The sequence below is a fragment of the Eriocheir sinensis genome, chromosome 10 (genome assembly GCF_024679095.1).
Source record: "Eriocheir sinensis breed Jianghai 21 chromosome 10, ASM2467909v1, whole genome shotgun sequence".
In the NCBI taxonomy this organism is placed as follows: domain Eukaryota; kingdom Metazoa; phylum Arthropoda; class Malacostraca; order Decapoda; family Varunidae; genus Eriocheir; species Eriocheir sinensis.
The window spans coordinates 13,771,017-13,789,285 of NC_066518.1; the positions used below are offsets into that span (position 1 = coordinate 13,771,017).

The window sequence follows — 18,269 nt, forward strand, 5'->3', positions numbered from 1 at the left end:
AACGCATTAAGTAGAACAATAATAATAAACTTCAAGCATAAACTACGTAGCTATCTATATAATCCCGTGTAATGAATATGATTTAAAAAAACGCTCACGAGGATTCACAAGCTAACTCCTTTGCATAATACTCTTTGTCAACCCGAAACTTTTATTAAGAAGACTAAAAACCTGAAACATGGCAGGTATATATATTTTCTGTTCTCTAAGGAAGGCGAGGCTGAAACTGTTTGGTCCGGTAGTGAGAAGAGAAGATGAGGAGCGTAGTAGAAGATCAGAGAGAGACACGGTTGAAGAAAGAAGAGAAAGAAGAGCAAGAGGGACAAAGTACGATATAGAGATTGTAGAAGCAGCATTTGGAGCCTGTTAGAAGACCCTGAAGAACCCTATTGAAGAACGAAGAACTAGGAGACGCAGAGTACGAAGAAGTAGCATTTGGACTCTGTTAAAAGACCCTGAAGAACCCTACTGGAGGAAGAAGAGCAGGACGGAGACGCAGAGTACGACGTAGAGATTGTCGAAATAGCATTTGGACCCTATTAAAAGAGCCTTGAGAGCCCTACTGGAAGACGAAGATCAGGACGAAGACGGAGAGAACAGGGTTTATTGTAGGAGAAGCATTCACCAGATTTTCCTTTCTCTCGTTTTTCTTATTTGGTTCATTTCCTTCTGCCGGAATAGACAGAGAGCAGCAAGAAGACTTAATAGATTATAGGAGAAGCATTCGGCAGGAGGTTTTATTTTCTCTCGTATTTCTTAAACTTTTGGTCTGTTTCCTTTCACCAGACTAAACAAAAACAGATACAGTGTCGAGACTTTAGGATCAACATTCACCCGTAGGTCTTCGTTTATCTCCTTCCTCCTCTGTTCTCTTCTCTTTTTCTCACTCTTCTTTCCTCTCTCTTCTCTCTCTTGGTCAGTCTCCTCCTTTACCGGAATAAACAAAGAGATAAATAACAAACGCACTCCAACTGAGATCTCCAAGTTTCCAGCAATGCCACGCTAACACACTAACCCACTACCTAACCCCTGAACCCCTCCCCCACTAGCTAATCTTGCACCCACACTCGTACCTAAACCCTTACACACTCACCAGCTAACCTCTGCACCCCATCATCCCGAGCTCTCTAACCAACAAGCTACAGGCTCAGGGAACGGCACCTAACCCCGTGACGGACAAACCAGGAATGGGATGCAAATGACTTCGTCCAGTGGTTAATAATAAGCTGCAGTGTGACCAGAATAGCCAGACAGCCAGTAACGGGGAATTCATAACAAGCCATTACCATTACGAGCAAGGCAGCCACGCACTCCACACCACTCTGCCCACACGAAGCCACTCCCACAACAGTGTTTATCCCTAACAGCCCCTTCAGTTCACCGCCAGAAGAGGATCATCCAGCGAATCCTCGGTAACGTGTAAGAAGCCAAGAAGCACCTCTGGGCCGGTCATGAAGACGCAGCATCATCGAGGGAGTGTAAACGAGGATGAACAGGGTCGTGAGGGTAACACCACCCGAGACTCGAAGTGGGGTGTGAAGCTTTCTGGGTGTTCTGTTGAATTTCGAGTATTGCCGTCACGATCCATTAATTGTCAAGCCTCTCGACGGTATACTTAAACCTGTGTGCCTCCTGGTTACTTCCTTTCTTTCCCATCCCCATCATTCCTTCTCCTCCTCTCTCTTCCTCCCCCCCCGACCTAACCATACACCTCATTACGTTTTTATCCCTCATCCTTCCTTCCCTCCCTCCCTTCCTCCTCCTCCTCCTCCCAGCGAACAGTCTAACGTGGTCTACTTTGAAGAATATTGCCTTAGACCTAGAGGAGATTCGGGAGAAGGGAATAAGTGAATCGACTATGTGTGTGTGAAGGAACTCTAACCCTCACCCAATGTTTCGTAGTCCAGAGGTTGACACATTCGACCCACCACTTAGAGATACTGGGTTCGTTTCCTGGGCGAAGTGGAGACACGTGGCTGTTTTCTGACACACAGGGCCCTTGTCCACCTAGCAATGAGTGGGTGCCGGGGTGGTGGTCTGCTGGTATACCTGCCTCGGCCGGTAAACCAACGGCGCAAATCCAAGGCCCTAAATCCGGCCTCCGCTAAACAATGCGGTAATGCCCAGTGAACTATGAAGCGAAGCAAAGCCGACACACACACACTCATGTAAGCCTCACCCTCGCCGCCTCACCGCCCGCTGCTCTCCCCTCCCCCATCACTTTCCTCCTCCTCCTCCTCCTCCACCTCCTCTCGCCACCCACTCGTCAACCTCCCACAATCTGAAAGTCGTTATGTAGATCTATATTTTATTTTTCGTTCGTAGATTATGCTTCCCCTTTATGGAAATATGATGGGCAGCTGTTTAATTTCCGTACTTTGCATAATACAAAATAATATGGATGGTGGTGTTTATAATTAATATTTTAGTGTTGGTCTTCCCCGCGCGGGAGCAACACACCACCGGCTCATGAAATGTTACTGGCATCCATGGAAATGATTTTGTTTCATTGCTGTTGTTTTTTTATCTATAACACGAATTTTTTTATATAGTGTATGAGCGCTCGCGTGTTTGTAGAAAATAAAATCATTATGTGTTTTGAACGCTCATTTAATTTAAGCTCAACTTCATGAATCTATAGAATACGTGTTTACATATATATTGAAGGATATTACGCCCTTCAGATGTCCAGTTCTATTGATTTCAGCTTCAGAAATTTGCAGTATATATCTTATCTCATTAACAGAGGTCGCTTTGCCTTTCAGATGTTCAGTTCCGTTCATTTTAACTTCAGAAATTCGCAGAATACATTTCGTTTTAATAACAGCGGCCATCGTGCACTTTAGCTGTCCAGTTTTGTTAATTTCAACTTCAGGACTTACAATTACGGAAGTCTTGGGGAAGTGGAACACTCCGGGGCCGCGTGGGCGCCCTCCGCCCGCCGCCTCGCCCACTCCGGCACGACCCACACAGCCGGCCGTCACGCAGTGCCTCCACAGAATGAACTTTACTAATAAAACATATATAATAGTCCATAAAAAGTCCCCAGTAACTCACACACCGCCTGCCCGGTATGACGCCAGGCTTGCATCGTGACCCGTGACTTAGAAAGGTTCAAAGAGTTCAAGAAGTCCCGCAGCGCCTTTCCAGAGTATGAGTCGAGACTTGCATACAAAAACCTTCGGCGTAGAGCATTTTGAGTAGTTCAGAGACGCCAGTAAGCCACGCCGGGTCTTTGAGGTGCGAGTAGATGCTTAAGTTTACTGATAAAACGTTTGACCCGGTCCTAAACGCCCGTATTTTATTCAACATTTCGTCGCCCAAGCACACACATTCGACATGGCTTTCGTAGGAGTTAAGAGCTTTTCCGCGGGTAGTTTTTGAACTTGGTGGGAAGTTTGACCATGAAATAAATATAAAAAATCACGAGAACGCATTTGACCTCTTTTTTTTTTTTCTTTGTCCTTTAAAAAGAATTGATTTGAGAGTCGGTAGCGTCTAAGAACACCGACCTAAGAGATGCTATATAGTACGTCACACTGGACCTAGAAGCTTAAGTTTACTAATAGATTGTTTGCCGATGGTCCTCTGAGACACCAGGAAGCCATGCGAGCGAGGCCTTCTGAACATGACTTGAGGCTTGCGACAAGTAACTTTACTAATAAAACCTTGCAAATGGCCCAGAGTTACCAGTAAGTCAAGCAGCGCCTCGGGGAACTTTACCAATAAAACATTTCGAGTGGTTCAAGGAGGAATAGTGGTTCTCCTTCCTCCTCCCTCCCCCCCCACGCCACACACACACACACACCCCTCGCCTCCACTTTCCCTGACCCACCAACACTATCCTCTCTATCCACGTGACTATGATCTTTTATGTATGCTCCGCTTGTTTATTCATGAAAGACAACATGGATTCAAGTCTCTAAAGTGTCATAAAAGGCCATTTTCTCAAGTATTTTAATTCTTGCACACCCACACATTTGGTAAGGCTTTCGTAGAGGTTGTTGTGGGTATTTCCATGGGTAGTTGAATGACCTAGTGATAGTCTGACAAGGCTTCTGCACCATGAGGTTAAGAAAAAAAACACCCATGAGAACTTGAATAGTCTCGTTTGTGACCTTTAAAAATATCTGTGGTGAGAGCCAAAAGAGTCTGGAAATGCAAATCGCGGCAGAACATTTTATCTTCAACTTTAGGCAACTGTGAATTCATGTCTCGTGTGTCATGGAGTTTTATAACGTAGCCCCTTCCTTTCCATCTGGGTGATTTAGGTCCATTTTCTTAAACCCATCGGCTCCCATTACGACTATTTTCCAAGGCCACAGAGAAGATTAACCGGGTTTTCATAGGTGGATTCATATATCACGTGAGTCGTTCCATTTCATAGCTAATTCTATCCTTTCCATCTTCATAACTAACACTCTTTTCCGCTTTCTTTGTTTCCTGAAGACTCATATCTCCTCATCTCTCACAATCTTATGCCATTCTCTTCATCTCCGTAACTAACTTTCTTTTTCGCTTTCTTTGTTTACTGAAGACTCAAATCCCCTCATATCTCATAATCTAATGCCATCCCCTTCATCTCCGTAACTAACTTTCTTTTTTTCCGCTTTCTTTGTTTACTAAGGACGGACTTTCATTTCATAATCTAATGTCATCCTTTCCATCTCCATTGCTAACTTTCCTTTTCGCTTTCTTTGTCTACTGAAGACGGACGGGAACTGTGAACTCATAATCCTCTAAGTGTGTCATTTATAACCTGCTCGGAAAACACTTAAAGTTGGCGGCGGCGGCGACGACGACGGAGACGGTGGCGGCGACGCTGTAATGCCCTGGATAAATCTGGGACATGTAGACAACACACAAGTCCGTAATAATTATTATTCGGTACTTCTATTATCAAGCATGTCGTCGCCCGAGCACACATATTTGGCAAGGCTTTCGTAGGAGATTTGAGCCTTTCCAGGAGTAGTTTTATGACCCTGGTGGTAGTCTGCCCCTTCTTCTGCACCGTGAACCTAAAACAAACACTCATGAGAACCCGACTCATCTTCTTTTTGGCTTTTGGAAATACATTACTAGTTGACGAGAGGGGCAGAGTGTCTGACAATGCCGACCACTGTCTCCCTCTTTCTTGTACGGTGCAGACTCCTATTGTACGGATAAAGGATGAAGAAGCGCTTTCCTCCACAGTAAATAATATATATACTTATGATGCAACGTGAGGTATAAATTCCAAGTCGTTTATAATGCATCAAAAAATTAGATGTGTGTAGACTATTGAGCCGAACTTCCAGGAAAGCTGCATGAGCCATTTCCATAAGCTACGCAAATTATGCCTCCAAAAAGATGTATATGCATTCAGATATTCCAGGAAAGCTGTTTGACCCCTTTCCATAAACTACGCAGATTCCCATTTTACGGCCAAAGACTGAAGTGCTTTCCTGCTCAGTAAATAATATATACATCCTACTTGTGATGCATCTTGAGGTACAAATTTCACGTCTTTTATCATCCCTCAAAAAGATATATATGTATTTAACCTTCACGGAAAGCTGTATGAGCGATTTCCATAAACTCCTACTCAGTGGATAAAGGATAAACTAAATAATATGTATACTACTTGTGATGCAACGTAAGGTATAAATTTCACATCTCTTATTATGCCTCAAAAAAGATGTAGACGTATTCACCCGACCTTCCCGGAACATTAAAAAAGCGATTTCCAAAAACTCCACATAAAGGATGGCGTGCCTTCCTCCTCAGTAAAGAACAACATATATAAACTTGTGACGCTACTTGACTTAGCTATAAATTCCACACCCAGAACCTTCCTTCCATATGCCCACAAAAGACGTATTCAATTGACCTTACCTTACTTAGCAGGAGCGCCCGTGCGAAAACTCTTCTTTACTTTTCCAAGCTCTCTTTATATATTCAGGGAAGAGCTCTTTTTTTCCTCCCTATATCCTGAAGGTGGCAAGTGCTGATGCTGATAATGGTAGTCCGAGCTTGACCTAGTGTGAGAGAGGAAATACATACGACGACTGAGTGAAAAGAAATGTAAGCTAGGAGGCATGGTTACTAGAGTAGGCTATGTGTTTTGTTAGTATCGTTACCAAGTATGTTTAAAAACTTTGGTATACGCTGTCGCTAACATCATCTTCATTATCATTATTATTTTTATATTTTGTTTTGGTTACACACTCATTATCACTTCTATCATTATCTTTACTGCTTAAGTTTTGGTTCACGGTCACGATCATTATCATTATCTTGACTGCGTACGTGCATAGTTGTGGTTATCAGTATATTGTTATCAGTGTCATTTTTCCTCGTGGCTTATCTCATAGTCATTCTTATAGGTGTTACATCAAGCCCCCTCTTCCTCCTCCTCCTGTAGTTCTCATTTATTAGTCTTCTGATGTCAAAACCTGCCTCAATCTCGTCCTCCTCCTCTTCCCCTCTTTCTCGTTTTGTCTTCCGTCGCAATATATGAAAGTGTCACGTTGGCCGCTGTCCAGCTCCTCCTCTTCCTCATTCTTCTTTATCTTCTTATCCTCCTCTTTCTCGTCAGTCTATCTCACAGATAAGTCTTACGTATAACTGTTGAGGTGTTGGACTTATGCTGGCTCGTCAATTTAAGGGGTCTTATTCTTCAACATTTCCCGTTTCTGTCACACATATCTGAGAAGGCTTTCGTAGGAGTTACGGGCATTTCCAGCAGAGGTAGTTTTATGACCCTGATGGTAGCTTAGCCCTTCTTCTGTACCATCAGCCTAAGGATACACTCATTAGAACCCGATTGACCTCCTTTTCGGGGTTTGGAATTAGTTGATGTGAGGGGCAGAGGCGTAAGACAATGCCGACCTGCCTTCTCATTTTCCTCCTCTTTCTCTTCAGACATTTCAGCAAGTGGAGGTGTTGGACTGGCCGACGTCACATAACGCTTTCTTCCTTCCTCCTTCTCCTCCTTCCTTCTTCTCTTCCTCCGCCAATCTCAGCCGCGGCTTAAGTGCAGCTCAACAACTCCCTAACTTGTTAAATTAGCTGCCAGTTCCCACCGATCGTGTAACTTTCACAAACTCGAGGGTTCGCCATCGCGCGCTCAAGGGAAATTCAACTTCAGTGTAGGTATAGAGTCTCAAAGCCCACAACGAAGGTCACTCAAGCACCTTTCTATGAGCATAACCTGTATTGCGCTTGCTTCGTTGTATAAAGACTCAACGTAGTGTTTTGCATAATATATTTATCCTACGTTCTCCTCCTCCTCCTCCTCCCCCTTCTTCTTTAGACTTATGGCATGTTATGAAACGTATCAGTCTCCCATTACGACTATTTCCCAAGGCCACAGAGAAGATTGATCGGTTTTTTTTTCCGTTTATAATGCAGAACTCCCGTAAAACTATCACGAGGATCACAAAGCACTTTTTCTTCTTCCTCTTGTTCTTTTTCTTCTTCCTCTTATTCTTGTCCTTGTTCTTTGTTTTCTTTTTTAGACTGCTAGCACTTTCTATTGCTTTTTCGGTCTTTACACCTTGATCACCCTTCCTTTATATGCTTTAATTCCTTTTCGCTATTCGTGTTTCAACTCTCAATCAAGAATGCCCTACCCCTCCTCTATCCTGCCCCACCCCGACTAGCCAACTTAAACTAGGCCATATTATTAAACATTTCGTCGCCCAAACACACACACACACACACACATTTGACAGTGCTTTCATATGAGTTGTGGGCCCCTCCATAAGTAGTTTTTTTTTACCCTTCTGGTAGTTTGACCCTTCTTCTGTACCACGAACCTAAGAAAACTCTCATTATAACCCGAATGATCTTTTTGGCCTTTGAAAGTAGTTAATGTGAGTGGCGGAACCGTTTAACAATACCATGGACCTATATAGCCCCTTGCCTTAATTCCCACCCCGGCCTGCTGTTCCGCCTAGTAAGTCCTTCCCTTCCTCCCACCCCGTTCCCAGGCTATTAATCAATGTCACTTGGCCGCCCATGGCTTCACTCTAATATTCCTAACCTTGGTCGACGTAAATTTCAATCTCTCTCTCTCTCATTAACGTCGCTGAGTAGGCAACGAGAGAGAGAGAGAGAGAGAGAGAGAGAGAGAGATTCCTGGAAGCGATTCTTTAGTATTCCTATAAGCCGGTGGCCTCTCTCTCTCTCTCTCTCTCTCTCACACACACACACACACACACACAAAGTTAACAATGGCTGTATAGTGATTTCAGTGCTTACAAGTTTCTCGTCACCTCATTAAACAACAAACACACTAATACATAATGATTCAGAACAGTAAAATAGATCAGGATAAAGAAGCAACAAGAGCAATTTTTACATTTATTTACAAAACCCTCAGTAATAAAGGTGTTAACATGAGCCACATATAACCAAATGCTCAGATATTTTCTCACATGACCAATAAAATGTGTAATCCTCATTCTATATTTGTTTTACAGCATTCACTTACTAAAACAATTAACATTAAAAAGTCATATTCCTTTAGTATTATTTACGGCTAAAATGACTGAAAATATCACGGACATTAGAGCGAATTATGTACACTTCTTCATTCTTTTTAAAGCTCTGATGCTCTTGTATTGTTGGCAATGCATGATGATGAGTTAAATAAAAAATATCTTAGCACTAGGGCCCACATTCTCAAACATTTAGGGGCATACACACTCACATTTGACAGGGCTTTCGATAAGGTTGTTTTGGGTATTTCTATGGGTAGTTTGGTGAGCTTACTGGTAGTCTGGCAAAGCTTCTGGACCATGAATGTGAAAATGCGCACGAGAACCCGAATGATCTCCTTTGTGGCCTTTAGAAATATTTGTTGTGAGAGCCGAAAGCATCTGAGAAAGTGGGGCTCAGTAACACAGACCATGTAGTGCTAGATATAACACAATGAACTAGGGAAATAAAGTGGGGCTAAGTAACACAGACCATGTAGTGCTAGATATAACAATGAACTAGGGAAATAAAGTGGGGCTAAGTAACACAGACCATGAAGTGCTAAATATAACACAATAAACTAGCAAACGTTTTGATTAGTTTAACAGAATAAACTACAGCATTCAAAACATACTTTTAAATTCCTTCAAGCAACAACAGTAATTTTCATCTAAAGGAGACTTTCGCTTCTTCAGTTGAAAAATTACAAGTTATTTGAGCCGAACCTTTTAGTCTTTTTTTAAGCCTTTTCTTTTTAGTTGTTTTTAGCCTTGGTTAAGGATCACTAATGTTGAAACAGGAATGTGCATCAATAAGTCTATGTGGAAACCAATACACTTTAGTTTAGGAATGACACAGATGAGATATTAAGACATTCACAACTATCATCTTGGATTTTCATGCTCATGCACATAAGTCCAGAAGTCCAATAATCCAAACGTCCTAATACTCCAAATTTGAAAAGGCCGGAAATTATAAGACGAAAATATTTACAAATGTCTGAATTTTGAGTCCAGGAAATTGTTAAGATACAAAAACAATTAAATGTGCATTCTGGAAGGACCTGCTGCTAATTAGATCAAAGGACTTCTATATTACTGAATATGGGAAAGGAAATAGCACAAAATAATAATTCTGAGCATGTTAATAAAACAAGGTGGCACATCGCTGGGCTGCATGGCATGTGTAATCCTGCAATGTGGTGAAAGCACATTTGACACTCAGGGTGTGCACAGCTTTGCAAAGGTATGATACTTCTCACTGCAAACCACAGCACACAAACTATGTAAAACTGGGTTTGTAAGAACACAAATAACTAACTTGGAGTCAAAGGCACTGAATCAAAGCAGTTAAGTGTATCTTATAACACATGTGAGCAAGATTTACAATCTGCTTAGTCGATTCAATGTGCTTTTTAAAGGTTGAGGCAACACCTCATTGGAAAATTTACCTTTAATTGTTGGGCCACTAAGACATGTGAATATACTTGTAGTCTCCCCATGGGAAGGCTCTGCACCCTCAACCCACTATGTAAGTCACTAAATGATGGGTGAATTATTTGTAACCTTCCTGTAAACCCCTCGACCTCCCAAGGGTCACTAAAGGGCAGGTAAATATACTTATGCCCTCCCTATGGAAGACACCAGATGGCCTAATGAGGTGGGGGTGATTGTAATGAAATGGTTTAACTTTCTACAAGGAAAATATATCAATTCAAAAGGACATGTTGCATTGACCTTTAAAAGGCACATTAAATTAAATACATATGTTATATCTTGCACACATGAAATAAACACGACTGCTCTGATTGTGTCTTTGACTCCATCTCTGTCCCTCTCGGTGTTCCTGTGAGCCGTGTAAACCTTGACCTCACACAACCAGGTCTCAGTACACATACATAGATCTATTAACAAGCATGTGTGCCACATTTCAATTAGGACTTGTTTCAAGATACAACAACTTTGAAAAATTGAACTGCAGTAGACAAAATAATACTTACAAAATAGATAAATATTCCCTATATTAATACTTGACATTTGTGTCAAAAGTTCATTTTTATACTTCAGCTCCATTTTCCAGAGTACTTTTCTCCCTGACATGAATACTAGTTGCAATGGTACATACAAAGTAACAAACATCTTACAAAAACTCCACGGCAACACTCAGGATCGGAATTTCTTGAATAAGTAATGCTGATGATCCTTCTTTGAGCCTTTTCTCTTCTCTCCATAGATGGAATCATCAGCCCCTGACAGGGAGCCCATGTTGCCCATCCTGCGCTGAGAGCCTGGTCCCCGGTCGTTAAAGACGCCCTCTTCATACATATCCGACTCTGAGGCCGCCAAAATCTGCTCCAACAAATGGACCTTTTCCTCCTTTGTGGCATAGTGCAGCTGCTCCTCATCCATGCCAACCATCTGGGCTGGAGTGATCACCTGGTAGGCATAGCCTTGGTTGATTAGGAAACTCTGTCGCTTGCGTGAGTATCCCATTTCTCGGGTATCCTGAGACAACAGCGCATAGAAGAAAGCATTGAAGTTTTCTGCTATGGCACCTTTCTTGGCCCTCAGAATACGTCCTAACCTCTGGGCTTCCTGTCGACGGGAGCCTCCTTGTGAAGAGATTTCGATCAAGACGTTTGCCTCTGGGATGTCAAAGGATGTGTCAGCAACCCTACTGAAGAATATTGTGTTCACTTTGGGATTCAGTTTGAAGTTCTGAATGATGGTCATGCGCTCCTTCTGTCCAGTTTTGCCACAAATGTATGGTTTCTGCATGGTCTTGGCATAATGGATCAGAGCAAACACCTCATCAATAAATACTATAACCTTATCACAACGATTCTCATGATACTTGATCAAAAACTCACAAGTCCTAAATTTGTTTGGGTTCATGGCACACAGCAATTTAATTTTCTGGTCAGACACTTTCCCCATCAGGTATTCCCGATAGAATTCAGGGGTCATTGGACACCAGACCTCGGCACACTGAACCTTGGCGATGAAGCCCTCCTTCTGCAGCTCCAACCAGTTTGCTTCATACAACTTTGGGCCGATGAGGAAGTTTAGATCGGCAATCTTGTCATCTTCCCTCACCAGAGTAGCAGTTAATCCTAACTTACAGTGTGACTGCACAATAGTGAGAACCCTCCTGAACATCTTGGCAGGAATGGTGTGCACTTCATCAAGGACCATTATCCCCCATTCCTGCTCCTTCAGCCAGTTCATCGTCTGTTCTGCTTCATAGGCTCTCTTTTGGTTGTGAGATATCATAGCATATGTTGTGACTAGGATGCCAGCATTGAAGGGTTTGTCTTTAGCATCCGAGGTAAATCTACATATCATGTCATCTGTTGCTGTGGACCACATCTTAAACTGCTGCTTCCATTGTTCAACTGATACGCCAGAGTTGCACAGAACCAAGGCCTTCTTGTTGACGGTGCAGCACGCTGTGACGCCCACCAAGCTCTTCCCAGCTCCACATGGCAGGACAATGATTCCTGATCTGGCTCTCCCATTGCCAAACATTTTCCTTAAGCTCTTCTCTTGGTATGGTCGCAACACAGCAGACGGCTTGAGATCTATTTTGATATCCTCATTTACAGTATCATTCTTGAAGTCATATTCTGCCAGGAGTGGATAGTCAAGAACAATACATGTTTTCTGCAAGGTTTCAATCTTATCTTGATTAACTTCAAAGGAAAGAGTCTTAATATTCCCTTCTTCTTCCTCCTCCTCGTCAGCCTTATCATAGAAACTTGTAATATCCTCAGGTACAGTATCCTTATCCTTGTCTTTCTGCTCTCCATTTGCAAGTTCAGCATCAGGCTTCTGAGCAGGGTCTTCTGTACTGCCTGCCATCTGAGCCTGGTGACTGGTAAACATGATATCGTGTGTTTTCTGTCTCTCTGTACTCGTTACTCCTTCATTTGGACTGATCATACACTCTTGAATTCTGGGCTCTTTGACTAACTTCTGAATAACATCTGGAAAATCACTTTCAACATAATAACGGTTCTTTTTCAACACTAACTTAACCTTACCATAAGAAAGCGTACAGTTTTGGATGAATTCACAAATACCAGGAGGCAGGGATGTCTTACACAGTCTTTTTAGGTACTCTATGATGTCATGTGTCTCTAACCCAACACTAACTGCTGCATACAAGGAGTAGGCAGTCAGCTTGTACTCATGGACGTGTTCAGGCCGACAGACAGGCTCAGCAATGGTGATGAGGAAGTCCTTGGCATGCTTGTAGACAGGAGAAAAGGACTCCAAGAAGATGTGGCCATTGGCAGCAATCCAAAGAGGTCGTGACGTATGATCATCTTTCAGTTTCATGTGTGGCCGATAGTCAAAGGCACCATACTGATCTTTGGTAGTTTTCTGGTCACCTTCCTCCTGAAAATTTGGATCAATGAGTAACTTTGTATTTCTCCAACTTAGGTGTAGTTTGTGTCCCTTCATGTGTGGCATGCAGAACCACAAAGGGTAAGGAGCCAAGAGAATGTGCCTTCATTTCAAATTAATCACACTCCTCAGGCTAGTTTTGATTAGTTCCATAGATAAGATGAGATCCCAGGTAGCTGCTTGCCTTATGTGGAAATTCGAAATTCAGACTTGAATATTTTGGCTTCCAAGGAAATATACAAGTTCATGATTCATAAATTCAATGGCTCATCCAATAGCTATATACTTGAAAAGTTAACCACAAAATCTTTACATAAATTCAATAAACACATAAAATAATTGTGCCCAAAACAATACATAATCCATGAACATATAAAATGGTAGAGGTTTATATTTTTAACCATGCATACTTATACTAACCCCCAACCAAGGGTGCTTGAGCTATAGTATTCTCGAGCTTGGGTGGTGAGAGGGGGCTCCCTCACGCCCCCCCTCAGAATGCATGGGATTGGCTTAGGGTGGGTGGGGCTTGGCCAATGGGAAGGGCTAAGAAAGAGTCATTTTGCCTACCCCAGCTACCATATATATATATATATATATATATATATATATATATATATATATATATATATCTCTCTCTCTCTCTCTCTCTCTCTCTCTCTCTCTCTCTCTCTCTCTCTCTCTCTCTCTCTCTCTCTCTCTCTCTCTCTCTCTCTCTCTCTCTCTCTCTCTCTCTCTCTCTCTCTCTCTCTCTCTCTCTCTCTCTCTCTCTCTCTCTCTCTCTCTCTCTCTCTCTCTCTCTCTCTCTCTCTCTCTCTCTCTCTCTCTCTCTCTCTCTCTCTCTCTCTCTCTCTCTCTCTCTCTCTCTCTCTCTCTCTCTCTCTCTCTCTCTCTCTCTCTCTCTCTCTCTCTCTCTCTCTCTCTCTCTCTCTCTCTCTCTCTCTCTCTCTCTCTCTCTCCATTTGTGGTGAGAACTGAATGTCTGAAAACACAACTTTGACAGTACTTGCCCACATAATACATTATCAATGAAAGTGCTCCTGTCTATCCACAACTGCCATGCTGTCAGTAAACCAATCAGCAGCACGGGGATGTCAGGCTCCAGGTTACTCATCCTAAACGAGGGGGACTCTCGCCACTTAAGGTCGAGATGAGTATAGTACAAATGTCACTGGTACATTGGCTAAAATTACAAACTGGACTATACTGGCTGCCCTTGTTCCCTTCCTGACAGCAGCCTCACTATTTATACTTAGGCTAACTAGACTCACTAAGCACTGCCCCATTTGCTTGATTTGGCTACCACTTGGAGGAGTGAGATGGATACACATTCACATCCAATTTTAATCCTACCTTTCCATATGCTAAGTTGAGTTTTTAATAACATTATTTAGAGAAATGCTTGAGAAATTTACAAAACAAAATGGCTCAGATGATGAATATTTTGAAAACTAAAATAATACTAATGGGAACACAATGACTAAGCAGTATAAAAAACAAATTCAAGGACCTCACCTCAACATTCTCCGTTGATGCCTTTGGAATGCCCTCCAGCTCCATACCTTCCTCTTCATCAACTGGGAGATCATCACGGCGCCTCTTTTTGCCTTTCTCATAAAACTTGTGCTTTTTGCCCATTTTGCCGTCTGAAAAGATTAAAATTACTTTAAAATGTGGAGGGTTAAAATGGTGGCCTCCCATCTCGCTAATCATGGGCGCGATTCCTGACAATGGACAAGTTTATCCTCCCCATTTTGTTCTGGCTTAGATGAAGTGTGTGTTTCAGAATGAGAAACATTACGTAATAAGACTGGTGGCATAGCAGTGGTGCCCTCCTCTATTGGTTCGGTTAGTTTGAACAGGCGAGGTTGATATTACTCCAGAATAACACCCAACTCCCTCCAGTGGTTAAGACAAATTTCTTTCAATATCATTTAGCCTAAGTACTGATCATCACTCTGATAGCCATTTGTTCCAAAATACTTGTTTCAGAGATATAAACAAATATTCAAGCAAAAACAGATTACTATTATGGCAATGTCAGGTAATAATTTTAGCATAGAATGACACTATGAGACAGGTAAAAGCTTGAGGATGAGCTCAGCCAAAATAACACCTTTTAACCAAAAAAAAAAAACGTGCCCAGAGTTGTAAAATGTGGGGGGCTTTTTCGAATGCCAGTCAACTCGACCCATTGCCAACTCGGCCCATGACCAAGTCGGACCACTGCATACCAACTCGGCCCATTGCGTATTCAACACAACGAAACACCTGCTAGAAATTACAATATTTAATGAAATTTAATCTATTCTCTTCAAGTGCACAATGCCTATTTACACGATACAGTAAGCTGCAGTCAGTTGCTAAAACCAAAAGTAATAAAAATTGAATAGAATAGAGTAGTTTATTGTTAAAAATTACAACAAAGGAGGGAGACGGATCATGCCTGTCCAACCCCTAGTCAATTCAAGAGATATGTATAACACATATGCCATACAGAGGATTGTATATAATAACAGGAATAGCACTATGAGAAAAGATACAGAGTGAGTATAGGCTAGGCATTCTGCCCTTGTGGAGGACAGGTACTAAAACGTGAAATTAAATTGACTATAAACAACTCTCTCCTGTATCTAAAAATAAGAGCAATGGACAAGTTTACGTGACAACAATGTTTGCATTCACTCAGAATATAATCATGACTCATGAACATAGAAATGACAAGGCAGAAACTATGAACTAAACAAAATAGTCCTTTTAGGCACTGCCTTTAATAAAAAGGCATTATCGCCAAAAAAGGATTAGCACTGACACTGGGCTTCTTTCTAGATTCGCTGTACTAGTACATACCTGTCGGGGCCTCACTAAACGTGAAGAGAAGCATTGAATGAGAGATCAAAGTAGTTTGTAATGAGCAGTGATAGTTAAATCGAGCTGATGGTTTGACCAATTTGAAAACTTAAACTATGTATACATAAAACGAAAATAAAGTTAAGTACGGTACCTAAATCATAAAATTCTATAAAAAAATAAAATAAAAAGAAGAAAATCTCTAAACGTGAAGAGAAGCATTAAATGACAGATCAATGTAGTTTCTTGTGAGCGGTGATAGTTGAATAGAGCTGATGGTCCGAGTTGATATTGAAAAATGGTCCAAGTTGGTTCACCAGGTGGGCCGAGATGGACGCACACCGCTTTTTCCACTAAATGTGGACCTTTGTAGCCACTTGACAAGGGGCGAGTGGAGAGCGAAGCAAGCCAAATTAGCTTTAGATAATTGACATATCTAGCTGCATATTGCTAGTCAAAAAGAAAACCTGGGCGAAAAGTTCCATTTTTATGTTTTGACTTTCTCAGAAACTGAACTTTTAGCAAATGGGGGACCTCCACCCCCTGGGTACGGCCCTGCAGTAACATTGAATTCACACAGCCCGGGCGGCCCCGCAGGTGTTGCACCATGTTTGACCCACTATCAGAAGCACTCCCCTGTCCATGAAACGTGTCACACAGGTTTCGTAAATCAATCCTAGACAACTCCTACATGAACCATGCATTACCAGAGAAAGACTTCGAGCAACAGACAGTCAAAACACTGCACACACCCGCTGCGGCCTCCCTTCCCTATCCTCTCGTCCCTCTGTTTACCGCCGCCAGCAACCCACGCCGCTCTTACCCTCCCGTCCTCCTCCTCACACCCCAGCCTCCCTGACCACCTTAATACCGCCCAGGTCACCCACCAAGAGGTCACGTGGTCAAACACCTGTCTACCAGCAGCGTCACGCACCCGCCTTCCTACACTTTCACCTCCAGACTGACTTGCTGAGGATGTAGATTCTGCCTTTGTAACGGAACCTAATGACCGACGTTGGCTTATCTGTACCTGTTTTCTAGGATTCTTGCACCATATGACGTTTATCCTTATTGGGTCTTTTCCGTTTGGCGTACAGTGCTAAAAGTAATTTTAATATAGATTTTTCTATGTATTTTTGTCCGTAGAATCAGAATATCACATTATTTTTTTGGAGAAATTAACAGTTTTTGAGTTATTTGCCTTTAAAGTTATTTTCTTCCTATCTATTACTGAAGGAATTCAAACTTTAAAAAGTCGTAATATTCAGTATTATATACAATTTATGGATCTTTTCCGTTTGCAAACCTTCAGCAGTCATGGAAACGCTTTGAAAATCCAATTCAAGGACTTTTTTTTTACTCCTGAAAATATGGGATAATGTTTACGAAAGCGCGTCGCCTCTGGTGCTGGCCGCGGCGAGGCTGCAGCGGGTGTTGCGAGAAATACCTCCTCGCTGAAATAAGTCACATATACATGAGGGGGGGGTCCAGGGAGGGGCGTAGCCCCCCCTGGTTATTAGGGGGGGTCGAGGGGGGCGCAGCCCCCCCGTTAGTAGGTCGTAAAGTTCGGTTGGAGTAGTTTAAATATGCTCCCCGACCCTAAGCCCTCTGCGAGCTATTTTGAGGCTGCGGCGGCTGCAGCGTAAAGGAAAATAACTTAAAAACTGTTCGTTTCTCCATAAAACGGTTGTCATATTCGGATTCTACGGACAAAAATACATAAGAAAATCTATATTAAAATTAATTTTAGCGCTGTACGCCAAACGGAAAAGATCCCGTTTATTTTTTAAGGTTTTATTGGTAGAGAGAGAGAGAGAGAGAGAATTTACATTTACATAGATAATTTTAATCTGACCACACAGATTAAAGGCCTCTGTGGGTCTGAACTTAATCCTAGATGAGAAGGAAAAAAAGAGAAACATATATAAACACAGGTTCATGCCCTTCTCAGCCCAGTATAAGGTTTAATTTAAGGTTTCTAGTTAAGAGAATGTGAGCCTTGGGATATGGTATTGATCATTATATGGGAGTATGTATAATAGAAAAACTACTTATTGTATGGGTGAGGGGTAAAAGGTGTAGGTAGGACAAGGATGTGTGTTATCTCCTTTTGTGTGTGATGTGTATATGGAGGAACTTCTATGAGGATGAGGAATAAGAATTGATAATGAGGTGCAGAGAGATCCATTCATATGTAGATGATGAAGTAGCAGTGAGTGAAGACTATGAGGAGCTGCAGATGTTGGATGTGGGATATGTATGGAAAAGATTTTGATGTCGGTTCAGTGATGTAAAAAGCCAAGTACTTGTGGTGACTGGACATAACAAGAGAGCTTGCTTCAGGATCAGACCATTGAATTGTGGTGAATTCTCCTTTGTTGACTTTCTTCTGTTTCTTCTCTTGTTGCCATTTTTCTTCACTGCTAATCCCGTCCACTGCGATTGGCACAGAGTTCGCTTTCACTGGTAGCCTGGTTACATATACTCCCAGGTCTTTCTCTGTCTCTGTGGTGGATAGTAGAGTGTTTCCCATGTGGTATTGGTATG

General features: G+C 42.2%; 2 protein-coding genes across 3 annotated transcripts in view; both read right to left on the reverse strand.

Moving 5' to 3' along the window:
* Positions 1–6,018, reverse strand: part of LOC126996610 (dipeptidase 1-like) — a 73,189-nt gene extending 67,171 nt beyond the window's left edge. The window contains exon 1 of the mRNA XM_050857277.1: positions 5,875–6,018. The gene's annotated coding sequence lies outside the window, so the exon portion shown is untranslated. The remainder of the gene's footprint in view (positions 1–5,874) is intronic.
* Positions 6,019–8,333: 2,315 nt separating this feature from the next.
* Positions 8,334–16,760, reverse strand: LOC126996611 (general transcription and DNA repair factor IIH helicase subunit XPB-like). Of its 2 annotated transcripts, none has more exons than XM_050857278.1 (3): positions 16,633–16,760; positions 14,388–14,518; positions 8,334–12,863 (listed from the first exon to the last, which is right to left on the reverse strand). In XM_050857278.1, exons 2-3 carry the CDS (start codon positions 14,508–14,510, stop codon positions 10,626–10,628), a joined length of 2,361 nt encoding a protein of 786 aa, XP_050713235.1. In that variant the 5' UTR covers positions 14,511–14,518; positions 16,633–16,760; the 3' UTR covers positions 8,334–10,625. The 2 variants fall into 2 exon arrangements, with proteins under 2 accessions (XP_050713235.1, XP_050713236.1); XM_050857279.1 differs by having other exon boundaries at positions 16,610–16,735.
* Positions 16,761–18,269: the final 1,509 nt, after the last annotated feature.

Excerpts from the sequence above, each read along its gene's own strand:
- LOC126996611 (XM_050857278.1), bottom strand. The coding sequence starts at position 14,510 with ATGGGCAAAAAGCACAAGTTTTATGAGAAAGGCAAAAAGAGGCGCCGT. Across the intron at positions 12,864-14,387 it reads CATCAACGGAGAATGTTGAG|GAGGAAGGTGACCAGAAAAC; the intron begins GTGAGGTCCTTG and ends CCAAATTTTCAG.